We start from the raw sequence: 27,304 nt of genomic DNA, 5'->3' as shown, positions 1-27,304 counted from the left end.
ATGAGGCGGCCTACAGAAGAGAGGTTGACACCCTGACACAGTCGTGCTGAGTTAACAACCTCTCCCTCAACGTGCAAAAAGCAAAAGAGTTGATCGATCATGGATTACAGGAAGAACGGAGACAGGCTCATCCCAATCAACATCAATGGGACTGCAGTTGAGAGGATGCGTAGTTTCAAGTTCCTTGGTATACACATCTCACCTGGACGGTACTCATCAGCTGTGTGGCAAAAACAAACACAACAGCGTAGCTTCCACCTCAGGCAACTAAAGAAGTTTGGCATGGGCCCCCAAATCCTCAAGACCTTCAACAGGGACACCATTGAGAGCATCCTGACTGGCTGTATCACCACCTGGTATGGGAACTGCACCAGCCTTGATTGCTGGGCACTGCAGAGAGTGGTACGGACAGCCCAGCGCATCTGTGGATGTGAACTTCCCTCCATTGCGGACATTTATAGCAGCAGGTGCAGGAAGAAAGCTTTGAAGATCATCGGGGACACCTGTCACCCCAACCATAAACTGTTTCAGCTACTTCGGTCTGGCTATCAGTACCACAGCATTAAAGCCAGGACCAACGGGCTATGGGACAGCTTCTTTCTACAAGCCATTAGACTTATAAATGCACATGTCTGTACATTGTGGTGGAGTTATAGTGCAAAGATTTTTATTCCCTCATGTTGCGGGACGGATGTAAGTTTTAAATAAATTTTGGATTCTAAATTCTAAAAGTACCCATTAAGTTCATCTGCCATTTCTTTGTCCCCCTTTACTACCTCACCAACATCATTTTCCAGTGGTCCAATATCAACTCTCACCTCCCTTTTACTCTTTATATAACTGAAAAAACTTTCAATATCCTGCTTTATATTATCGGCTAGTCTGCCTTCACATTTTACCATGATGAAGTGCTTTGAGGGGTTGGTCATGGCCAGAATCAACTCCTACCTAAGCAAGAACCTGACCCACTGCACTCGGACTATCACCACAATAGGTCTACAGTTGATGCAAAGTCACTGGCTCTCCACTCGGCCTTGGATCACCTGAACAATAGTAATACCTACATCAGGCTGCTAATAATTGACTACAGCTCAGCATTCAACACAATCATACCTCCAGTTCTAATCAACAAGCTCCAAAACCTGGGCCTCTGTACCTCCCTCTGCAAATGGATCATCGGCTTCCTCACTGGGAGACCCGATCAGAAATAACATCTCCCCCTCACTGACGATCAACACTGGTATACCTCAAAGATGCGTGCTTAGCCCGCTGCTCAACTCTCTCTATAACCTTGACTGTGTGATTAGACACAGCTCAAACGCCATCTATAAATTTACAAGGAGGCGTTCGGACGTGATATACAGTTCAAAGGTCTTGGGCATCCTAGATTTTTGTTATATGGTTTCAGGTGGTCTGGCCTCCACAGAGCCCAGATCTCAACATCATCGAGGCTGTCTGGGATTACCTGGAGAGACAGAAACTACAGAAACAGCCAAAATCTGCAGAAAAACTGTAGCAAGTTCTCCAAGATGTTTGGAACAACCTACCAGCTGGTTTTCTTATAAAACTGCGCAACAGTGAACCTCAGAGAATTGCAGGTTGAAAGGCAAAGGGTGGACACACCAAATGTTCATTTGATTTAGGTTTTTTTACTGATTACTGCTTTTTATAGTAATTTTTTGACATTTTGAAACTTCTAATTTTGATATTTTTGGAAGCATCTTCACTTTACATGTGCCTAAGATTTTTGCACAGTACTGTGGATCAGCTGATTAAGTGGTTCCACAATAAAAACCTTGCCCTCAATGCCAGTAAGACCAAGGAATTGATTGTGGACTTGAGGAAGGGGAAGTTGAGGGAACACACACCAGTCCTCATCGAGGGACCAGCATTGAAAGGGTGAGCAGTTTCAAGTTCCTGGGCGTCAACATGTCTGAAGGTCTATCCTGGGCCCGATGTATTGATGCAATCACAAAGAAGGTACAACAGCATCTATATTTCATTCAGAGTTTGAGGAGATTTGGTATGTCGATAAAGACTCTAGCAAATCTTGACAGCTATTCCATGGAGAGCAGTCTGACTGGTTGCATCACTGTCTGGTATGGAGGGGCCACAGCACAGGATTAGAAAAAGTTGCAGAGTGTCGAACTCAGCCAGCTGCATCATGGTGCTAGCCACCCCAGGATCAAGGCCACCTTCAAAAGGCAGTGCCTCAACAAGGCGACGTTCATGATCAAGGACACTCGTCATCCAAATCGTGCCCTCTTCTCATCACTACCACCAAGTGGTCAAGAAGTATGAAGATACGCACTCAGCATTTTAAGAACAGCTTCTTACCTTCTGCCATCAGATTTCTGATTGGACAATGTACACTACCTCAATATTTTTCCTCTCCTTTTGCACTACTAATTTTATTAATTTATACTGTGTGTGTGTGTGTGTGTGTGTGTGTGTGTGTGTGTGTGTGTGTGTGTGTGCACGTGCCGCCCCCATGTCGGCTACCCAGCGGAGTGTTATACGGCAGCTACATCATGGTCGACGCTCAGCTGGAGGGCTGAAGAAGCGTTATAAGGATCAGATGAAGAATGCTTTAAGGAAGTGCAAGGTCAGACCCGAGGACCTGGAGGATGTTGCTGCTGACCGTACCACTTGGCGACAGCTGTGTAGGGAAGGGGTTCGTATTCTGGAGATGGAAAGAACAACCAGAAGACAGCAGAAGAGAGCCAGGAGAAATGCAGCCATGGTTGCCACCACTACCACATATACATGTCCCACCTGCAATAGAGCTTGTGGGTCCAGGATAGGACTGTATAGTCATCAAAGATCTCACCGTTAAAGGAGTGGACATCGTCATCGGATCTCGATGGACAACCGAAGAAGAAGTGTGTGTGTGTGTGTGTGTGTGTGTGTGTGTGTGTGCATGTGTGTGTGTGTGTGTGTGTGTGTGTGTGTGTGTGTGTGCATGTGTGTGTATCCATGTATATACAGTTGAAGTCAGAAGTTTACATACACCTTAGCCAAATACACTTAAACTCAGTTTTTTACAATTCCTGACGTTTAATCTTAGGAAACGTTGTCTGTCTTAGGTCAGTTAGGGTCACTACTTTATTTTAAGAATGTGAAATTATCAGAATAGTAGAGAGAATGATTTATTTCAGCTTTTATTTCTTTCATCACTTTCCAGTGGGTCAGAAGTTTACATACACTTTGTTAGTATTTGGTAGCATTGCCTTTAAATTGTTTAACTTGGGTCAAGCGTTTTGGGTAGCCTTCCACAAGCTTCTCACAGTAAATTGATGGGTGCAGGCACAGCCAGCCTTCAGATATTAGGCAAGGTCATACGATAGCAAACAACTAGGTTATTGATCATTACAAAATGTCTCTCTGGTGCTCCCCACTCCCTCCCCTCTCCCTTCCCCTTTTCCCAAGCATGATTCCCCTCTGCCCCCTTCCCACTCTCACTCCAGAAATGGAGACCCATATCAGAATCAGGTTTATCATTACTCACATATGTCATGAAATTTGTTGTTTTATTGCAGCAGTACAGTGTAACTCATAAAAATACCACAGTACTGTGCATGATTTCTTCGGCACCCTAGCTAGATACAATATATGTGAATAAGACTCTATATGGACTTTGACTGGTTGGTCTGTTGCAGTCTGAATGTCACTCAACTTTTCTTTGTGGTTTTCCCCAAAACCTTTAATTAACCATTGGTAATTAATAGAGTAGTTGTTCAGAACTAGGAAAGAGAATATAAGTTAGTTTTCAGTGCCAGTTCTGAAGAGCGATCAGTGGCCTGAAAGGGTTAATGTTTCTCCACACATGCTACCAGGTCTGCTGAGGCCTTCCAACTTTTTCTGGTTTTCATTTTGGATTTATGGCATCTGCAGTTTGTGACTTTCAAATAAGGTATCGATGCTGGCACTTGTGCGTGGCCCTATGCTGTCTTTACCAGGCAGTTAGTGGGTGGAGACCAAAGCCAGGGTGACTCCATACGTCTGGAATTTTAAAATGAGTAAAGATCCAGGGAGCTGATGTCAATTCCTCCATTTGTGGGGGGTGGCTGGGGAAGAACTGAACTTCAATTTCTCCTTGAAAATCATTTTAGAGAAATATTAAAGTCACAGGAAGTGCCAGTTTGAAAATGAGGAAGTCTGGTCTAAGGGAATGGAACTTCCTCACCCAAAGGATAACAGATTTATCATGAGGGTAATAACTAGGGAGTGTTTTGGAGCAGACAGAAATAATTCATTCAGGAAACAATTGGGTTAAATTTTGGACGAAAGAATTAGGGAATGGAGGTATTAAATGAGACAGCAGTTGCAGGTTCCATTTGATTTTTAACGTCAGATCTGAATGGAAATGCTAGAGAATTAACCCACTAAGGTCATTGTGTATTCAAATAAACTAGTGGTGTGCAGGTACGTTTCAATAACTGCTGATAATTTCTTAATTGTTACAGAATCACAGAGCACTACAACACAGAAGCAGGCCCTTCAGCCCATCTAGTCCATGCTGAACTATCATTCTACCTAGTCCCATTGACCTGCACCTAGACCTTAGCTCTCCGTACCCCTCCCATCCACATACTTATCCAAACTTCTCTTAACTACTGAAATTAAACTCACGTCCACCAATCCACTGACAGCTCATTCCACACATGCACCACCCTCATGTTCCCCTTAAACATTTCGCCTTTCACCCCGAACCTCGACTTCTAGTCTCACCCAACCTCAGTGGAAAAAAGCCTTTCTTGCATTTACCCTATCAATACCCGGCATCATTTTGTATACCTTTATCAAATTTTCCCTCATTCTCCTAAAATCCAGGAATAAAGACCTAATCTGTCTTCACCGTTCCCTGTAGCTCGGGTGCTCAAGTTCTGGCAACATCCTTTTCCCAGTATCTTCCAGCTGAATTTTCCTGGTTCTCTTTCAGTGTTATTGATATAACTGCATAGATGTTTTAAGCAGTAAAATTGCAGAAAGCAATGAGCATCTGTCGACTTCATGTGGCTCTTCAGCTGTGTCCATTCACCTTTCAGTTTGTTTAGCAGAGTGCGTCAGATCTCAGCTGACGACACAATTCTCCACTGAGTGCCCTGCAGAAGACATTTTCCATGTCTGTCCTATCCTACCAGCATGCTCCCTTCTCGCTGCTGCCATTGGCAAGGAGGGACAGGAGTGTTAGGTCCCACACCACCAGGTTCAGGAAGTTATTACCCTTCAACCATCAGGCTCCTGAAGCAGCATGGGCACTGAACCGATCACTGTGCATAACCTACAGAGTCACTTTCAAGGGATCTACAAATCATGTTCTCAGTATTATCTCTCTCTCTATTTTTTTTTGTATTTGCACAGTTCGCCTTCTTTTCTACATTGGTTGCTTGTCAGTCTTTCAATTCAATTCAAGTTTAGTTGTCATTTAACCGCACATGAATAGTCATGAACGCAACCAGATGAAACAGCGTTACTGTGGGCTCAAGGTGCAAAGACACATTTACCAACGGTCACACACAGTAAGCACACACAAGATCACAATCATGTAATAGGAGTCCCGAGGCCCACTTCCCCTCACCCCCCCACACCGAGACGCCACAGCTGGATATAGGATATCAGTAAAAATACGACACAGAATAGAGATATATATAGTATATGTATGTATCAATATTATCCGATATTTTGATGACAAACTGCGCTATCTTCATCAGGCATCATCCCTGATGAAGATGGCGGAGTTAGTCATCGAAGCATCATTTAGTGTCGATACCTGTACCCAGCTGGAGCCCCGAGAAGAGTTTATTTTTTATATACACCGGGAAAGCCCTGGATCCTTTTTGTTTGCATTTTAACCTATTTATGTGTTTTCTTTGCTCGTAGAGCCTGCTTCTCCCAAGTCACTCTTCACTGTGAACAGAACGCGGTCGTCTGTGACCCTCCTGTGGGTCGAGGAAGGGGTCACTGATCATTACAGGGTCATTTGTAAACAGGTGGGATCAAAGAAGGAAGCAAAGGTTGGTTGTGCACTGTTCGCCTTCGTGACCATTATATCGGGAAGTCTGAACCCAGATTTGAAAACAGTCAGGAATGGGGGAATCAAACACAAACGTGTTTGATAAAGGCTGATGTTACACCCCAGTAGAACTGTGGCTGTTTCTGAGCTCAGTTTTAATCCTTGTCATGATTAGAACATAGTCCCAAATCTCCTTTGAGTCCAAATTAGAAAACTAAGTCTCACTCACCAGCTCTTGCCTCTTCGCCTTTATCTCTTTACACCGGCTATCTGCTCAATATACTCCTAGTGCTGGTGTCAACCCAAAACATCAACCATTCTTTTGTCTCCATACATGCTGCTTCACCTGCTGAATTCTGCAGGCATTTTTTTGTCCCCTCCAGATCCCAGCATCTGCAGTCCTTTGTGGCTCAAAATTAAGTTCAAACTTGACCTAGTTCAATATAATTTCACAAATCTGAAAATCTTTCTGACATCATTAGAATAACACTCAAAAGAAAGTGATTTGTGTCATGACATCAGTGCTGTTCATAGTTATGAACATGGCCATCTACTCTAATTCCAAATTGCTGTGCTTCTCCTTAATGATTTAGCTTTCTTTTCAAATACTTAATTGAACCATTGCGATCTTAATCCAATAGCTTTTGCGATAAAGTACTGTATGTCTTATTAATTCTGCTTCTAGCTTTCCTCCTCATAATTCATTATTAAAGCAAAATCTTTTTATCATCAATTTGCCCTTTCACAGAAACAACAGTTCATCATCTCCCCACTTGGCTTCTATATAAGGATTCTGTTTTGTGTTACCTGGTACATACATTTCCTTGTTCTTGGTAATCTCCATTGTGGGAGCCATGGTTTTGCTATCCCATTACAGTAGAACAGAGATATTCTGGCACATTCATTGATACTAGAACAGCAGATTTTCTGGACATTCCCAAAAAAGGAGGTACTTAGTCTGCTGAAGGCTAGGTCTGTGGCGTTCAAGTCTGGCGACCCAGACCTGTACCAGAAAACCAGGTATGATTTGCAGAGGGCTATTTCAAGGGCGAAGAGACAATTGTAAATGAGGTGGCAGATGACATCGGATGCGCGGCAACTCTGGCAGAGTCTGCAGGACATTACTTCCTACAAAATGAAACCCAAAAGCATGAATGGCAGTGATGCTTCACTACCAGATGAACTCAACGCCTTCTATGCCCGCTTTGAAAGGGAGAACACAACTATAGCTGTGAAGATCCCTGCTGTACCTGATGACCCTGTGATCTCTGTCTCAGAAGCTGATGTTAGACTGTCTTTAAAGAGGGTGAACCCTTGCAAGGTGGAAGGTCCCAGTGGAGTACCTGGTAAAGTTCTGAAGACCTGTGCCAACAAACTAATAGGAGTATGCAAGGACATTTCCAACTTCTCACTGCTATGGGCGGAAGTTCCCACTTGCTTCAAAAAGGCAACAATTATACCAGTGCCAAGGAAGAATAATGTGGACTGCCTTAATGATTATCACCCAGTAGCACTCACATCGACAGTGATGAAATGCTTTGAGAGGTTGGTCATGACTAGACTGAACTGCCTCAGCAAGGACCTGAACCCATTGCAATTTGCCTATCGCCACAATAGGTCAAGGCAGATGCAATCTCAATGGCTCTCCACACGGCTTTAGACCACCTGGAAAACACAAGCATCTATATCAGGATGCTGTTCATCGACTATAGCTCAGCATTTAATACCATCATTCCCACAGCCCTGATTGAGAAGTTGCAGAACCTGGGCCTCTGTACCTCCTTCTGCAATTGGATACTCGACTTCCTAACTGGAAGATCACAATCTGTGCAGATTGATAACATATCTTCCTCGCTGACGATCAACACTGGTGCACCTCAGGGGTGTGTGCTTAGCCCACTGCTCTTCTCTCTGTATACACATGACTGTGTGGCTAGGCCCAGATCAAATACCATCTATAAGTTGGCTGACAATACAGTAATTGTTGGTAGAATCTCAGGTGGTGACGAGAGGGCGTACGGGAGTGAGATATGCCAACTAGCAGAATGGTGCCGCAGCAACAACCTGGCACTCAACGTCAGTAAGACAAAAGAGCTGATTGTGGACTTCAGGAAGGGTAAGGCACATACCAATCCTCACAGAGGGATCAGAAGTGGAGAGAGTGAGCAGTTTCAAGTTCCTGGGTGTCAAGATCTCTGAGGGCCTAACCTGGTCCCAACATATCGATGTTGTTATAAAGAAGGCAAAACAGTGGCTATACTTTATTAGATTATGAAGCCACGTAGATCCCTTTTATTGTCATTTAGTAATGCATGCATTAAGAAATGATACATTATTTCCTCCGGTGTGATATCACAAAACACAGGACAAACCAAGACTGAAAAAACTGACAAAACCACATAATTATACATATAGTTACAACAGTGCACAATACCATAACTTTATGAAGAAATTCCGTGAGCACAGTAAGGTTCAAAGATTCTCAAATGTCCCACATCTCACGCAGTCGGGAGAGGGAAGAAAAACTCTCCCTGCCATGCTGACCACAATCCAACTCTGAGTCATCTGAAAACTTTGAGCTCTGATCAGCTCTCCGACACCGAGTACTGAGCCCCATCTCTGTCCGAACGATCCGACCTCCTTCTCGGTCGCTAAAAGCAGGCAAGGCTGGGGATTTTGAGGCCTACCCTCTGAAAGATTCCCGACCACACAGTAACAACAGCAGCGGCGGGCGTTTCAGAAATTTCTCCAGATGTTCCTCTGTAATTTCATGTCCATTCTCCATCAAATCAGAATTGTCCATGGCCCCTATTTAACAGATACAACATCATTTTTTCACTAGAGAGCTGCCATCTTCTCCTCCCACCCAATTGAAGAGATTTGGCATGTCAACAAACACACTCAAAAACTTCTATAGTTGCACCATGGAGAGCATTCTGACAGGCTGCATCACTGTCTGGTACGGAGGGGCTACTGCACAGGACCAAAAGAAGCTGCAGAAGGTTGTAAATCTAGTCAGCTCCATCTTGGGCACTAGCCTACAAAGTACCCAGGACATCTTTAGGGAGCAGTGTCTCAGAAAGGCAGCGTCCATTATTAAGGACCTCCAGCACCCAGGGCATGCCCTTTTCTCACTGTTACCATCAGGTAGGAAGTACAGAAGCCTGAAGGCACACACTCAGTGATTCAGGAACAGCTTCTTCCCCTCTGCCATCCAATTCCTAAATGGACATTGAACCCTTGAACACTACCTCACTTTTTTTAAAATACAGTATTTCTGGATTTTTTGCACTTTTTAAAATCTATTCAATATACATATACTGTAATTGATTTACTTGTTTATTATTATTATTTTATTTTATTTTTCTCTTCTAAATTATGTATTGCATTGAACTGCTGCTGCTAAGTTAACAAATTTCACGTCACATGCCGGTGATAGTAAACCTAATTCTGATTCTGACATTATTTCGAGTAATGTTCCAACACATTTTTCATTCACATTTTTTTTTAAGATGTTGCAAAGAATTCTGATAAATTTTCTAGAGTACCTGGTAATTTTAACAGGGGCATAGGAATGGGGATTCTGATGAGTTGGAAGGGAGCGTGCCAACATTACCTGGTGGCCCAGATGACAAGCTATTGGGAGCTCCAGTTGGTCGAGAGAGGACCATCAGGATTTGGCTGTATTTATCTATCAGGAGACCTACAGGCAGAAGTGTGGCCTTCTGCAATGCTGTGAACATTGTTCTCTGACTGCACGGGTCTTGTTGCACAGACTTTATTTTCAAAAATCTTTTATCTTTGACACCCTTGGTAAGCAGCAGTTAACAGGATAACACAGTATGTTCAACACAGCCTCATCTCCACTGAAACATCTGAAGTTGTCTGAATCTATTCATCAAAATGAGGAGCAAGACTGAGATAATGTGAGCTTGACATTTTTTCACCCCAATAAACCCTGTCTTCCCTTTTCATTGGCCTCCAGCATACTAGCTGAGACTGGGAAGAGATGGTTTGAGCTTTTGGTTTCTATTAGTGTTGCTGTAAAGTGGTTGCTGGGAGCTGTCTGGGAGTAGAGCACGGACAGATTTTGGTGACTTTTTAAACCCCTCAGTGAGTACGCAGCCAAGAACTAAAGTCAGCAGTATTTATAGTTGTGAATTTCAATTTAAAATCTTGAGCATTGTTTTCAGGGTTACTTCTTTCATAGCGAACAATGAACCCCCTTTACAGTAGATTTAAGGATCTTAGCTTAGTTCTTGCTTTATTTAAATAATTGGCTGCCACTTCTCCTTTTTGTTTCTTTATATAACTTCGCAACATTGCAAGTTTATACTTTGAAGTTGGCGATGACTTCCTACAATAACTCGGAAGATGACGCTTGTTAAATATTGTAAATTGTAGTTAGTCAGCTGCAGTGTCTGCCAGTCCTCAGATTCAAGGAGCTATTGTAACAAGTAGGTGACAGTTCTTTATTTTTTTAGTATGAAAAACAGTTAAATGAATGAAAGGAATATGTCTCTGTTGGTTAACAACAACCGTTTGTTGAATGAGTTGGTCCGGAGGTTATTAGGGCACAGTGAAGCAGGACTGCCATATGAAGGCATGCTTCACTTATCGTCACAGGCACGTCAACAATACTATTGGAATTATATTACTTTATTGTAAGGGTTGGTACTGTGCTTGTCCTACAAGTAGTGGGGATTTGAACAGAGCAAAAATGGTCTTTGTGGGTTGGCCCTGGAATGGATTGTTGTACAATTCCAGTTTGATTTGCCTTGGGGTTGACTGTAATCCTGAAGTCTGATTGGCTCCGTTTCTCTGAAACCATAATTGAAACGCAGAACCTCGCACAGCACACCGTGCCTCATTTCTGTGTGTCCGTGACTTGATGGCAATATGACTAAAAGGAAGCATTTCTGTGCCAACACTACCTGCCATAGTTCAAAAGTTTAAAAGTTGAGCAGGCAACAAATGGAAATTTCAGCAAATAGATGTAAGAAAAAGAAATTTTTTTTATAGTTTTGCAAAGTCTAATTTCCCATTGGCAGCTTCATATCTGAGTACTTTTGCTCATTTTAAAGAGAGCAGTTATTCTAACCATTTTGTTCTGTACAGATTGTTTCAGAGAATATAACATACGCATAGATAAGATGAAGGAGTTTTAACTATCAATTAATAAATGGAATATGGTGTACTCTTTAAGATGAAAAACTGATTTAAAAATTACAATGACCAGGTGCACTCTTTTAGGAACATGGATAAACTCCAGGGAATACCTTGGGTGCTTTCACGTAGTACAAGTAAATTTGGGTACATATCATTAATTATCCAAGGAAGTACTATCCATTAAAAAAAAGATGGACCATCACATTTTCAGCTTGTCCATTTTGCTACCAGACAAAAAGGTTAAATGAACACTATGTATTGTGTAAATTACTATTGCGGTATGTAAGTAAAGTGTTTTTTTTGTTGAATATTTGTATACTAATCAGCAATGCACTAGGAATGTGGTGGGAAGTAGAAACAGGAGAGCTGAAGTAGATAAAGTTCTTGACCATCTCCAGAATCAGTTCCAAAAATCTGTTGTCTGTCCAGCACTTCTTGGGGTTGGGTAGGAACTTTGAAGTGGAGGAGAAAGATCTGTAGGCATCAGAGATGTAGAAATGATAAAGGAAGTTCTGCTAAAGGATTGTAAACAATGAGCATCCAAATCCAAAAGCTGAACTGCAAAGGTAGTACTGTAATCTCCAAATTACTGCTGGAGGCACATACAAATTTGCATGGAGTCAGTCAGTCAGAGGTGATTTGTGGCTTGGTGTCTGATGTGAGAGAAGTGTGATTTAAGTCATGGGGCATTGACTCCAGTACCAGGACAAGAGGAAGCTGTTGCTTTGGGACGGGTTTCACTTGACTTGATTTGAAACCAGTGTCACAGAGAATCAACTAGCTGGAGTCGTTGGCCAGGCTTTGAATAAAATCGATGGTGCAGGAGGTGGTTTGAGTGAGGGGCATTTTAGAAAGAGAAAGAATAAACAAGGGTGCAGGGTAGCAAAATGCAGCTTAGCAGAAAGAGATGGAGCATGCGGTCACAGAGCAGGAAAGTAGTAGGTGGACCAACTGAAGGCTCTTTATTCGAATGTATTTAGGAATTGTAACAAGGTAGCTGAATTTAATGGCATCACTACTCATTTTGCTACCTAGAGAGTTGCAAGGTAGCCAGGAAGGATCTTAAGAATGGACTTAGGGGAGCTGGAAGAGGACATGAGAAGACCTTGGTTAGTAGAATTAAGGGAAACTCAAAGGCATTCCACATGTATGAGGATGACTAGATTGAGGGTAGGACCGATCCGGGATAAAAGGCGAAATACATGCCTGGAGCCGAAAGGGGTAGGTGAAGTCCTCAATAAATACTTTACTTCAATATTCACCAGTGAGTGGGACCCTGACAAATGTGAGGGCAGTATAAAATAGGATGATAAGCTGGAACATGTCAATATTAAGGAAGAGGGTGTGCTGGAACTTTTGAAATTCATAAGCTAGGTAAGTACCAGGGACTCGATGTGATATGCCCCAGGTTATTAAGGGATGCAAGGGAAGATATTGTTGTCGGTTGCAATGGGACATCGACAGGATCCAAAGCTGGTCTGAGAAGTGGCAGATGGATTTCAATCTGGAAAAGTGTGAGTGATACACTTTGGAAAGTTGAACTTGAAGGTAGAATGCAAGGTTAACAGCAGGATACTTAGCAGTATGGAGAGACAGAGGGATTTTGGGGTCCAGGTCCGTAGATCCCTTAGTTGCCTCGCAAATTGATAGGGTGGTTAAGGTGTATGATGTGTTGAAGTTCATTAGTCAGGAGAATGAGGTAATGTTGCAAATGTATTTTAACTTCTTTTGGAGTCTTGTATTCAGTTCTAGTCCTCTCATTATAGGAAGGAGTTGGAAACTTTAGAAAGGGTATAGAGGAAATTTACCAGGATGCTGCCTAGATAGATAGCATCTCTTAGGAGGATAGATTGAGCGAGCTAGGGCCTTTCTCCTTGAAGTGAAGAAGGATGAGGGGTGATTGATAGAGCTGTATAAGGTGATAATAAGAGGAGGCATAATTTTAAGGTGATTGGAAGAAAGTATAGAGGGAATCTCAAGAGGTAGGATTCTTACAGAGTGGTGGGTGTTTGGAATTCGCTGCCTGGGGTGGTGGTACAGTGGTACAGGCAGATTCATTATGGACACATAGAAACTCTTAAATGGGCACACGTTAAGAACCAATTGTTCTCTATCCTGATTGTAACTGTTGCAAATGTAGGGCTGGACCTTCAGGACAGAGAAAACGATTTTATTACCAAGAGGGTTGCAATTCTTTGGGAATCTCTAAACGAGGAGGCCATAGAGGCTCAGTCATTGAGAATATTCATGACAAAAATGGTTGAGGCGCATCAAGGAATTTGTGGTTAGTGCAACAAAATGGTACTGAGGTGAAGCATAAATGGTTGTTTAGAGAGTGGCAGAGCAAGCACATGGGACTTGATGCCTTTAACAGTGCTTTAAAAAGGATGGGGGGGAAGGGGAGGAGGGGTGGCATTACTGGTCAGGGATACTGTTACAGCTACAGAAAGGGTGTGTAATGTAGCAGGATCCTCTTTTGAGTCAGTATGGGTGGAAGTCAGGAACAGGAAGGGAGCAGTTTCTCTATTGGGAGTATTCTATAGGCTCCCTGGTAGCAGCAGAGATACCAGGAGCAGATTGGGAGGCAGATTTTGGAAAGGTGCAAAAATAACAGGGTTGTTATCGTGGGTGATTTTAACTTCCCTAATATTGATTCGCACTTGATTAGTTCCCATGGTTTAGACGGGGCAGAGTTTGTTAAGTGTGTCCAGGACGGATTCCTGTCACAGTATGTTGACAGGCCGACAAGGGGGAATGCCGTACTAGATCTAGTATTAGGCAGCATACATGAGGTTTAGGAAGCAAGGATCAGATGGGTCTATTGAGGAATATAGGTTAGCAAGAAAGGAGCTTAAGAAGGGGCTGAGGAGAGCAAGAAGGGGGCATGAGAAGGCCTTGGCGAGTAGAGTAAAGGAAAACCCCAAGGCATTCTTCAATTATGTGAAGAACGAAAGGATGACAGGAGTGAAGATAGGACCAATTAGAGATAAAGGTGGGAAGATGTGCCTGGAGGCTGTGGAAGTGAGCGAGGTCCTTAATGAATACTTCTCTTCGGTATTCACCAGTGAGAGGGAACTTGATGACGGTGAAGACAACATGAGTGAGGTTGATGTTCTGGAGCATGTTGATATTAAGGGAGAGGAGGTGTTGGAGTTGTTAAAATACATTAGGATGGATAATGTGGGCATGTGGCCAAGTGGTTAAGGCATTGAACTAGCGATCTGAAGGTTGTGAGTTCGAGCCCCAGCCGAGGCAACGTGTTGTGTCCTTGAGCAAGGCACTTAATCACACATTGCTCTGCGACGACACTGGTGCCAAACTGTATGGGTCCTAATGCCCTTCCCTGGGACAACATTGGTGTCGTGGAGAAGGGAGACTTGCAGCATGGGCAACTGCTGGTCTTCCATACAACCTTGGCAAGACATGTGCCCTGGAGAGTGAAGACTCCAGGCACAGATCCATGGTCTCGCAAGACTAACGGATGCCTTAGGACAGATAAGTCCCTGGTGCCTGACGGAATATTCCCCAGGCTGCTCCACGAGGCGAGAGAAGAGATTGCTGAGCCTCTGGCTAGGATCTTTATGTCCTCGTTGTCCACGGGAATGGTACCGGAGGATTGGAGGGAGGCGAATGTTGTCCCCTTGTCCAAAAAAGGTAGTAGGGATAGTCCGGGTAATTATAGACCAGTAAGCCTTAGGTCTGTGGTGGGAAAGCTGTTGGAAAAGATTCTTAGAGATAGTATCTATGGGCATTTCGAGAATCATGGTCTGATAAGGGACAGTCAGCATGGCTTTGTGAAGGGCAGATCGTGTTTAACAAGCCTGATAGAGTTCTTTGAGGAGGTGACCAGGCATATAGATGAGGGTAGTGCAGTGGATGTGATCTACATGGATTTTAGTAAGGCATTTGACAAGATTCCACACAGTAGGCTTATTCAGAAAGTCAGAAGGCATGGAATCCAGGGAAGTTTGGCCAGGTGGATTCAGAATTGGCTTGCCTGCAGAAGGCAGAGGGTGGTGGTGGAGGGAGTACATTCAGATTGGAGGGTTGTGACTAGTGGTGTCCCACAAGGATCGGTTCTGGGACCTCTACTTTTCATGATTTTTATTAACGACCTGTATGTGGGGGTAGAAGGTGGGTTGGCAAGTTTGCAGACAACACAAAGGTTGGTGGTGTTGTAGATAGTGTAGAGGATTGTCGAAGATTGCAGAGAGACATTGATAGGATGCAGAAGTGGACTGAGAAGTGGCAGATGGAGTTTAACCTGGAGAAGTGTGAGGTGGTACACTTTGGAAGGACAAACTCCAAGGCAGAGTGCAAAGTAAATGGCAGGATACTTGCAAGTGTGGAGGAGCAGAGGGATCTGGGGGTGCATGTCCACAGATATCTGAAAGTTGCCTCACAGGCAAATAGGATAGTTAAGAAAGCTTATGGAGTGTTGGCTTTCATAAGTTGAGGGATAGAATTTAAGAGTCGCGATGTAATGATGCAGCTCTATAAAACTCTGGTTAGGCCACACTTGGAGTACTGTGTCCAGTTCTGGTCACCTCACTATACGAAAGATGTGGAAGCATTGGAAAGGGTACAGAGAAGATTTACCATGATGCTGCCTGATTTAGAGAGTATGCATTGTGATCAGAGATTAAGGGAGCTAGGGCTTTACTCTCTGGAGAGAAGGAGGATGAGAGGAGACATGATAGAGGTATACAAGATATTAAGAGGAATAGATAGACTGGACAGCCAGCATCTCTTCCCCAGGGCACCACTGCTGAATACAAGAGGACATGGCTTTAAGGTAAGGGGTGGGATGTTCAAGGGGGATACTAGAGGAAGGTTTTTTACTCAGAGAGTGGTTGGTGCGTGGAATGCACTGCCTGAGTCAGTGGTGGAGGCAGATACACTAGTGAACTTTAAGAAACTACTAGACAGATATATGAAGGAATTTAAGGTGGTGGGTTATATGAGAGGCAGGGTTTGAGGGTCGGCACAACATTGTGGGCCGAAGGGCCTGTACTGTGCTGTACTATTCTATGTTCTATGTTCTAACTGCTTCAGTTTCTTTTATTCTATTTACCACATGCAGTGACTGTTCTGTATTACAAATGTAATATATATATTATAGTCAAGATAATAAAAGGATTGTTTAGTTTGTAGCACTGCACACGTTTACATTGCAAGAAGTCAGAGTTCCCTTATCTTTTCAGAAAGAAGAGGCCACAGTGTACACACCCATTGTTACACTCTCCAATCTCGTCCCATCGACCTCCTACAACTGCAGCGTGACCAGTGTCAGCTACGAACATTACAGTGCTCCAGTATTCATCACCGTCTCAACAGGTACGCCTTGTTAAAACAAGTTTAAAAAAGACTTGCCTTTCATTAGGAGGTCTTACAGAGATGATAAACGATGCGTTAAGTTTTTCTCACAAGCATGGAGATCATCAGTCCATAGTAACAACCAAACTTCTAGTTGCAGACGTCAGTTCGAACATGGTGGTGATTTCTGTCTTGGCAATTCTAAGTATCCTGCTGATAGGACTGCTGCTGATCACACTCTTTATTCTTCGACGTAAACACTTGCAACATGCCAGGTACAGAGTTATTTGCTGCATGCACTTTAAGTTGAACATGGAGTTTTGCAGACACTGAGGTTATTTATTAATGTTTTACAGGAATTGTGGAGCAGGAATATTTGTCAACTTTGCCACTCTGGAGAGAGACGGGAAGTTGCCTTTTAACTGGTATGTTTGAAGGGGAAGTGAAAGACCACTCCAGAATAATGAAAATCATCAGTTTTAATTCTGTATTTGAGTTTAGTTTGAACAATGAAACTTTAAATCCTCAGATGAACACAGTGATGAAAACAAATGTTCAGATGCTACTAGTTATCTTGGCGCATGGAAATAAGTCATTCTGTATGAAAATGTTACTGAAGTTGGCCTTGAACAGTTTGCACTATCAGTGGGAGATTTCAGAAGGGAGGCCAGCTATGTTGTCACATTCAAATGCATGTAGTCTGAAGTCATTGAGTAATACAGCATAGAAACAGGCTATTTGGCTCATCTTGTCCTTGCATACTGCCTGCTAGACCCAGTTGTCCACGTTTGGCCCATAACCTTCCCAAGTCCTGCTCCTCCATCTGCCTATCCACATGACTCTTAAATGCTGCAGTTGTACCCACCGTGACCACTACCTCTGGCGGGTCATTCCAAGTCCTCACTGTGTAAAGAAGTTGCCTCTCACGTCTCTTATCTCCTCCTTCTTGTATCTGTGCCCTCTAGTCTTGGACTCCACAGTGCTGGGGAAAAGACTGTGTCTATCCACCATATCTATATACCTCATAATTTTATAAATTTCTATGAGGTCTCCTTTCACTGTGCTCCAAGAAATAAAGGCCCAGCGTGGCTAACCTCTCCCTAGAACTCAGGACCCCTAGTCCAGGCACCATCACCATAAGTCTCTTCTGCACCTTCTCCGCCCTGGCAATGCCTTTCCTGTGACATGAGTGTCAGTGAGTTACTGAGTCTCCTGTCCTCTCTCCATTCACCACCTTTAGGTTCTTCTTTTCAGCTGGACCTCTGCCTCCAAGAGTCTGTATTGCTGTTCTTTTCCCCTACAGGAAAAATATCAATAAGCTTGAAAGGGTACAGAGAACATTTACAAGGATGCAGGTGGGACTTGAGGATCTGAGTTGTAGGGAAAGGTCGGACAGATGAAGGACTTCGTTCTCTGAAGTTCAGGAGAATGAGGGAAGTTCTTGCAGAGCTACACAAAATGATGAGGGTTGCAGATAGGTGAACGCATGCAGGTTTTTACCACTCAGGTTGGCTGAGACTGGAGCTAGAGTTCATGGGTTAAGGGTGAAAGGTGAAATATTTAAAGGGGAACTTCTTCACTGAGAAGGTGGTGCAGGTCTGGACTGAGCTGCCAGCGGAAGTGGTAGATGCAGGTTCACTTGTAACATTTAAGAGAAGTTTGGATGGGTATGTGTACAAGAGAGGTTCAGGGGGATAGGGTCTGGGTGCGAGTAAATAGGACTAGGTCACCTTAAACTAGATGGGCTGAAGAGTGTATTTCTTTGCTGTTTCACTGGTAGACCTTCCAATCCAGAATGCCCTACAATCTCAGTTGATCACATCTTGTCATTGAATCTGCTTGTCATTCTGAACAAACCAGACCCAGTTCTCCTTGATAGAGAAAACAGAAGACTCAAAAATTAGAGCACATTTTGGCACACACCGTCTGCCGCACAGGTTTCACAGCGCAAGTTCTGATGCAGGGGCAAAAGAGACCAAGGTGACTGGGGGCCAGGCTCTGCGTAATGGGCATCAAAGCTCACACCTAATTGTCAGAGTCGGGTGGTTGAAGTGTAACCCAGGCCTCAGCAGGTGTGACGAAGGGTGGTGGATGTGGCCCGAGCGAGGGGTGGCTATGTGGGCTTAGTATGTGGCTGAGCCAGAGGTCGGAAACATAATTCCCATGTGGCTGCAGCTGGGGAATTGGAATATTATTGTACAATATACTGAGAAGAGCTTGTCTTGTATATTGTTCATACAGACCCAAATCATTACACAGTGCATTGAGGTAGGACGAGGTAGAACAATAATAATTCAGAAATGTAACAGCTACGAAGGAAGTGCAGAGCAGGTAATAGTGAAGTAGATTGTGAGGTCAAGAGTTCATCTTTACCTTCTAGGGAATCATTTGGTAAGCCTTATAACAGCAGATTGGAAGCTGACCTTGAGCTTGATAGCATGTGCTGTTAGGTGTGTGTATCTTCTGCCCGATGAAAGAGGGGAGGGTGGGTCATTGATCCTGCTGGCTGCTTTACTGATGGGGTGAGAAGTACAGTTGGAGCCTGTAGAGGGGAAGCAGGCGTCCGAATGCTGGTGGGGGTGCGGCCTGGGTGTGGAAATGTGGACGAGGTGTGAAGCCAGTGTGGGGAGTCGGTCAGGTGCTGGAGCTAGGGTTCAAGGGCCAGCTGAGGGGCTGGACAAGGCTGAGGTGGAGCCATGCAGGCTCAGAGTGTAGCTAGAACTGGGAGCGGGGCATGTAGGTCAGGTGTGAATCCGGGGCAGGCGTGGAGCACCCTCAGTAAGAAGATGGGTAGGTGCGTGGCCAGAGTCCCAGCCAGGAGTTTGCGGCCAGGGCTAGAAATGGGGCCCAGTGGGTTCTGGGCTTGGTGACTGGAAGTGAGACAGCGGGCACGGCCTTGAGCTTGTGTGCGTGTGCACTTGCTGGGTGACACAGCACAAATACTCACCCATTTGGCCTGTTTGTCTGTCCTGAAGAACACATTGGGGGAGTATACCAGTTAGGTCTCACTCTGCAGAATACAGAACCTCAACACCTACATTCATCAGGGCTAATTTTGAACTTGCAACGATATATGAAAACATAACACTAGCCGGTCAGCCAACTAGCAGTCCACACTTCACTCAAGGCTTGTGTTTATTGAAGCTAAGAGCGCTAAGACGCTGGATTAGCTACCATCATTTCCTGTCAAAGTAGTTACAATAATTTGGTGACCACTGGGGTATGGAGTTAGGTGTTAAATAAGAGGCTTACTTTTAACAATTCTCAGGTCTGGGGAGTTCAAATTTTAGTCAATAATTTAAGGATGGATGGTTGTTGAAAGTAATCGGTAACCACTACATTGTCGTACCAATTATTATGGGGCACTAATACTTCTCAGGGAAGGAAATCTGCCAGCATTACCTACTGTGGCCTTTTAGGGTCTCCAAATGCCAACTATGAAGTTAACTCTAAAATGCCCTCTGAAATGGCTTAGCATCGATTTATTGGGATGTCAAAACAATGAAAGAATGCGGCCAGATAAGCAACCTGGCATTGGCCCTGTGCTCTCAGGTCACGTCTGTCCCACTCTGCTTTGTAAAATCCTCCTCACAAACACCTGGGAATCGGTGTCTGAACTGGGAAGACTGTCTGTCTCACCGGTTCGTCAAGCAGTCGCTTGGCATTATTGCACTCACAGAACCATCTCTTTATAGGCAATGTGCCAGACTCCCTGGTTACAGCTGGCAGGGAGAGACCCACTAGAATGGGTGCCACAGTGGTACACAGGCAAGAGGTGTAGCCTGGGTGTCCTCTACATTGACGGCAGATCACATGGCATCAAAGTTCAAAAGTTCAAAGTAGATTTATCATCAAAGTACATATATATGACACCATATATAACCCTGAGATTCATTTTCTTGTGGGCATACTCAATCCAATAGCCATAATAGAATCAAAGAAAGACTGCACCAACAGGGTGGATAATCAGTGTGCAAAAGACAACAAATTGTGTAAATATAAAAAAGATAATAATATTAGTTATGAATAAACAATAAATATCAAAAACATGAGATGAAGAGTCCTTGAAAATGGTCAAATGGAGCAAGCACAACTTCTCTTGCCTAACCACCTAATTTCCTCCCTTACCTGACGACCATGTGGTTTCCATGTTGAACAGCAGTTCAAAGAAGCAATGGAGGTAGCAAGAAAACAGTGATTTGGTAGCAGCACCAAAAGACCGGAGCTGTAAGACAGGATCAATAGGAGGCAGTGAGAGAATCTACATGAGGGATAAACCTACAAGACCTTAACCTCACCACCACAATCTGTCACAATCTGCCCACTGTATCCTTGACTCTATCATTAGAGCATCAGGCATAGGAGTAAGATGAGGCTATTCAGCCTATCGAGTCTGCTCCAACATTGCATCACGGCTGATTTATGATCCTTCTCAACCCCTTTCTCCTGCCTTCTCCCCATAACCGTTGATTCCCATACTGTTCAGGAACCTGTCAACCTCTGTCTTAAATATACAGAATGACTTGGCCTCCACAGCCATTTCAGGCAATAAATTCCTGGCATGCCAGGAGATTAACCTGGTACAATGAAGATGCAGAAATGGTATGAGTCATACAGCATGGTACAGACTTCTGACCGAAGTCTGTGCTGACCTTCAAGCACTATCCCCACATTAACACTATTCTCCTGACTTTTTCGATGGCCTTTCTCAGATTCTACCCCACCCATACGTTGTGGGTGAGTTAAAGTTCTTTGAGATGTGGAAAGGAACCAGAACATACAGGCGAGACCCATGTGGTCTCAGGCAGTGTATGCAAACCCTATTTAGCTGCTGAGGTCAGGGTCAAGCACTGTCAGATCACAGCCTAGGACGTGTACCAAGGATCAAGACTGTGGTTCTAGTATTTTGGTCCGTTTGCTTTCTCACCAGTTCTGCTTTATTTTCAGTTCTGAATTTTCAATCACCTTGTGAAAAGTTGGCTTGGTCATGTTATTTATGTCAACCATTGTAACACTGTTCCAGCATGTCTTTCTATACTTGTGGTTAGTTTACTTGAAGTAGTGGTGCTGCTGAGGCCAAACCTTCAACACCAAGAAATAGTCATAGTCATACTTTATTGATCCTGAGGGAAATTGGTTTTCATTACAGTTGCACCTTAAATAATTAAACAGTGATAAAACCTTAAATAATTAAATAGTAATATGTAAATTATGCCAGGAATAAGTCCAGGACCAGCCTATTGGCTCAGGGTGTCTGACCCTCCAAGGGAGGAGTTGTAAAGTTTGATGGCCACAGGCAGGAATGACTTCCTATGACGCTCTGTGCTGCATCTCGGTGGAATGAGTCTCTGGCTGAATGTACTCCTGTGCCCACCCAGTACATTATGTAGTGGATGGGAGACATTGACCAAGATGGCATGCAACTTAGACAGCATCCTCTTTTCAGACACCACCGTCAGAGAGTCCAGTTCCATCCCCACAACATCACTGGCCTTACGAATGAGTTTGTTGATTCTGTTGGTGTCTGCTACCCTCAGCCTGCTGCCCCAGCACACAACAGCAAACATGATAGCACTGGCCACCACAGACTCGTAGAACATCCTCAGCATCGTCCGGCAGATGTTAAAGGACCTCAGTCTCCTCAGGAAATAGAGACGGCTCTGACCCTTCTTGTAGACAGCCTCAGTGTTCTTTGACCATGCAGTGAAATGTCGCAGCAATACGAAGCCTTGTGAAAAAACAAACACGCACACGGCACCCTGCGATACAGATCTCTAAGTTTAATACCACAGAAATAACTTTTTATGATTCTAACATTACGATTTCACACAACACCATCTTTCTAAGCTCATTCTATTTCAGTAGAACAGAAATACGGCTGCCTGGTGGAATTTCCCAACATCAGGATCGATTCTTGTATTGATTTCAGAAAGAAGGAAGTGACTGCACTGACGAGCAGTAATTGCTGCAGTCCTGGGAGGAATTGGTCAGTAGTGGAGGTTGATTTGAGGGATGGGAAATTTGTTATGAGGAAAAGGCAAGAAACCCTGTTGTTGTTAAGAAGGTGTATGGTGTGTTGGCATTCATCCACCGTGGGACTGCGTTCAAGAGCTGTAAGGTAATGTTACGGCTGAACAAGACCTTGGTCAGACCCCTCTTGGAGTACTGTGTTCAGTTCTGGTCACCTCACTACAGGAAGGGTGTGAATACTATGCAGACAGTGCAGAGGAGATTTATGAGGTTGTTCCCTGGATTGGAGGGCGTACCTCATGAGAACAGGTTGAGTGTACTTGGCCTTTTCTCCTTGGAACGAAGGAGGATGAGAGGTGACCTAATAGAGATGTACAAGATGATGAGGAGTATTGATTGTGTGGATAGTCAGAGGCTTTTTCCCCAGGGCTGAAATGGCTGACACGATGGGGCATAGTTTTAAGGTGCCTGGAAATAAGTACCGAGGGGATGTCAGGGGTTAGTTTTTCACACCGAGAGTGGTGGGTGCGTGGAATGCACTGATGGTGGATACGATAGGATCTTTTAAGAGCCTTTTAGATAGGTACATGCAGCTTAGAAAAATAGAGGCCTATGCACTAGGGAAATTCTAGGCACTTTCTAGAGTAGGTTACATGGTCAGCACAACATTATGGGCCAAAGGGTCTGTAATGTGCTGTAAATTTCTATGTTCTATATATGTTCTTAACCCACTGGTACAGCAGCCAACAGAACTGCTGCTTGGCACTCCAGAGACCTGGGTTTGATCCTGACCTCTGGTGCTTGCTCCCTTTGTGGAATTTGCACTTTTTCTGTGGTCCATTTTCCTCCCACATGCAAACAAAATGTGCGTGTTGGTATGTTAATGGGCCGCAGTAAGTTGCTTCAGGCTTGCAGATGGGTGACAGAATCTGAGAGGAGTTGATGGGAATGCAGGGTGAGTAAAGTGGATTGGGTAGGTTTAGTATAAAACTGGGTGCTTCGTGGTCAGTGCAGACTGGGTGGGACTGCTTCCTTGCTGCGTCTCCCTCTCCCTTCAATTTTATATCCATAAGACGTAGCAGCAAATTAGGCCATTCATCCCATCGAGTTTGCTCCACCATTCCACCCTTTATCATCCCTCTCAACCTCACTCTCTTGCCTTCTCCCCGTTACCTTAGACGCTCTTACTGATCAAGAGGCTAACAACCTCCGCTTTAAATATACCCAATGACTTGGCCTTCACAGCTTCTGTGGCAGTGAATTCCACAGATTCACCACCCTCTGGCTGAAGAAGTTCCTTCTCATCTCTGTTCTAACGAGACATCTTTGTATCCTGGGGCTGTGCCCTCCGGTCCTAAACTACCCCACAATAGGAAACATCCTCTGCGCATCCACACTATTAGGTCTTTCAATATTCAATAGGTTTCAATAAGATTCCACCCCCCCCCCCACTTCATTCTTTTAAACTCCAGTGAGTACAGGGTCACAGGTATCAAATGCTTCTCATACATTAACCCTCTCACCAGGATCATTCTCGTGTCAAAATTCCTCCAGCATACGTAAAAGATTATAGGTAATAGTTACAGTAATCAGATTCAGATAATTACAACAGGATTCTTATAACCATCTTCCCCTAATTGTGAAATTCTAAGTTTTACTGCTTCTTGGGCATTCACTTAACTCATTTCAGTGAAGCCAGCAGAACACAAACTTAAACCACTTTTTAAAGTGCATTATTTTCTTTTGGATTTGAGTGAAGCACAGTTACTCAGGCTGCAGCTTGGTCTTTGTATTTAAACGGCAGGAGAAACAACACATTTTGGTTATCTTTTGCTTCAGGCCTGATGGTTGCAGTAAGATACATCTTTGTAAAACTGGGGCCAGTGATAGGAAATCCCTTCGGTGGGTAGTAGGTCACATTTAGGCAGCTCCCAACGCAAAACTCAATTCCAAGTAATTTACCATTGTATCACGTAACTTTGGTGAAACTGTTTTCCTGGTAAATTCTTCTAGCCAAACAGGATACAAATATAAAGAGAAACTGCCTTTCACAGGAATGTGAGAAATATTTAGTAGGAAGCAAATCAAATGTTGCAGCGTAAAGTAACTCAAGTAAAATATTATTTTTCTGTGTGACTAAAACTATTAATTGTATTAACATTGTGCTTAACTGTATTTGTATGCCTCATCATAATGCTCTGTTAGCTGTATTTCTACAAAATCTCAGGGAACCTAACAAAGTCTATGTTAATCTAGGTTAATCAGAGGCGACTATCTCTTTTATTAATCAAACAGACTCTTTGTCTATATGTCTGTGTTGCATTTTCTCAGGCGTAGAAGTATTTTTGCTGTTCTTGCACTGCTCCCATCATGCTTTTGGACTGACTATCTTTTGGCCTTTGGTATTAACCCTTGGTAAGTTCATTTTAATAGTTCTCTTACCTAGAACTTCCTGAGGTGCTTTAAAACTAGCACAGCCTTCTCCCATATCTGCATTGTGAGAAATGTTAGGTACACAGTGGAGGTTAGTTCCAAAAGGTATTTGAATTTTATAGCAACCTTGGTGTGTTTGCCCATTAGTGTCCGTGTCGACAGGAGAAACGGGAAAGGATTGACTGACTATGATCCATCACATCTGCTACTTAGATTGTGGCTATCAAGATACTTCCCACCTTCCTTTACTGGGATGAAGAGACGTGAGAGACTGCAGTTGCTGGAACCCGGGGCAAAACAGACAATCTGCTGGAGGGGCTTGGTGGGTGGAGCTGAGCGTGTGTGCGGCACAGGAGGGAGGGGGTGTAGAGAAGGAAGGGATTGTTGTTTTGGGTTGAGACTCAGAACGGAGGAGGGAGAAGGCCAGCATAAAAAGGAAAGGGGGATGGGTGGGACAGAGGCTTGTAGGTGATGGGTGAGAGCAGACGGGCTGAAGGAGCTGGAGGAGTGGTACCCTCTTTGGTCTGCCATCACCTACCAGCCCTTGACTTACCATTTCCCCTTGACTTCCTTCAGACTGACTACTTTCCTCTCTGATGCAGAGTCTGAACTCAAAATGTCGACAGTCCCTTTCCCTGATCCCGCCCCAGCAGCCCCCATCACAGACGCTGCTCAGTCTGCTGACTTCCTCCAGCCCGTTGCTTCCTTTGCTCAAAGAAAGCTCCATCTGGACCCATGACCAGTAGCTTACTCGAAGACCCCCATTTTAAGGGGAGTCTGAAGGGAGGAAGGGGAGAGTGACTGACTGGGGCGAGAGCTGCAGAGATGGAGGACCACGGACAGGGCTACCAACTGAGAGAGAGAGAGAGAGAGAGAGAGAGTGCAGAAGAGGAACTAAACTACTGAGCACAGGCAGAATTGTGGAAGTTGTGCTTGAAGCTGTGAACCATGCAGTGAAAAGACTGCAGATTTTCAATAACAGAGCCAGTTTAGGCCAGTAAAAATAGTGTCACGGATTAAACAGACAGGATATGGACAACTGTATTAGATTCATAAACCAGCATTAATCAGTAATGGCTTGTGTCCGTGGAAGAACATATTCTTATCAGTAGGAGAACGTAATGGCTCAGGAATTTGTTCATGTGACATCACAATAAGAACAGATAGCATTTTACATTTGAAAACTGGCTTAACCGAGGGAGGAGGAGTTTTAGACGCAGGACTACGATATGATTTATAAATCTTTGGTGGAATCTTCCTTTGTCATATACTCTTTCTTCCCCAGTGTGGAACTTCTCTGGATGATGTCAGTGGTAGGGCAACACAAACATTACTTGTTTTGGATTGTCGGCCTTGGTTGTCTGATGAGCAGCAGTTCTTATTTACTCACGGAATGACTTGAGCTGTGCTGCCACATGCTGTTCAAAGAGCCTGCACTGGGAGGGCATTTCTCTGAGTACCCCAGGTACAACCTCGCAGTTCCCTTGATTCCTTTGCTGTTGGAGGTGGGGATCTCGCCTGCTTAGGTTCAGTCGAGGCTGCCGTGGAAGATCTCCGCTGCATCTCAGTTTCCGACTCAGTCCTGTGCCAGGGATTTTGGGCACCTTTCACAACCAGCACTGGCTGATCTGGAGGATTCTCTGGACTAGTTTGCTGGAATGAGAGGGATTAATGAGACACTAAAGAATTTGGGGCTGTATTCTTTGTAGTTTCAATGAATGAGGAATGACCTCATCCAGATGTAGGAGATTGTAAGGTATTAGGATCCTACATAATGAGATGTTTTCACTGGCTCGAGAGACTGCAGCAAGAGAACACGACTATAAGAGGCCAGTCATTTAAAACTGAGCTACATAGAAAAATGGTAGCAGGTTTATTATTGTCATCTGTGGCAATGCATTCCACAGATTCACCACCCTGTGGGTAGTTTATCTGATTTAAGAGAACCTGATTTCTCTGTGAGTAAATAAGAAGTGTTTTTAATGAGTCCAGCAAGATTGGAAATGTGACAGCAGACAGACTTATGAGGTGAGTTACTACTGTCAAAATCTGAGGAAGTTTTACATTGGATAAAAGCACTTGTATAAATCACAACAGCATTTATTAACCAGTTGCTCATGCGTTCTGCACCATTTAAGGAGGCAACGATATAATGCATCTCTGAGACATTGTATTGGTCGCCTTTCTTTTTTATTACGAACACAATAATGAGGCAGTTTAGTGCATTGTTCCAGGAATAATAAATCAGCTGGCACCTCTAAGGAATAGGCAGAGGGTAAACTGGACAAAGTGTGAAAGCTTTGCTTCGATTTTAGGGCCCACATTTCATGTTATTGTCTAAAGAAATTTACAGGAGGGTAATGGATGGTAGAGGACACAGGAATGTGAAACAGATATAAT

The 27,304-nt window shown here is 43.9% G+C and overlaps 1 protein-coding gene across 5 annotated transcripts in view; it reads left to right on the top strand.

The window, feature by feature from the left end:
- Nucleotides 1-27,304, top strand: part of ptpro (protein tyrosine phosphatase receptor type O) — a 165,726-nt gene that overhangs the window by 113,185 nt on the left and 25,237 nt on the right. For 3 of the 5 annotated variants that reach the window (XM_063072458.1, XM_063072455.1, XM_063072459.1), the window contains 5 exons: nt 5,884-6,017; nt 16,390-16,522; nt 16,656-16,776; nt 16,858-16,926; nt 24,803-24,886. In XM_063072458.1, coding sequence (XP_062928528.1) covers nt 5,884-6,017; nt 16,390-16,522; nt 16,656-16,776; nt 16,858-16,926; nt 24,803-24,886 — 541 coding nt within the window. The remainder of the gene's footprint in view (nt 1-5,883; nt 6,018-16,389; nt 16,523-16,655; nt 16,777-16,857; nt 16,927-24,802; nt 24,887-27,304) is intronic. The other 2 variants (XM_063072457.1, XM_063072456.1) reach the window with 1 other exon arrangement.

The sequence above is a fragment of the Mobula hypostoma genome, chromosome 20 (genome assembly GCF_963921235.1).
Source record: "Mobula hypostoma chromosome 20, sMobHyp1.1, whole genome shotgun sequence".
NCBI lineage: Eukaryota > Metazoa > Chordata > Chondrichthyes > Myliobatiformes > Myliobatidae > Mobula > Mobula hypostoma.
This window is presented reverse-complemented; position numbering and strand designations above follow the sequence as displayed.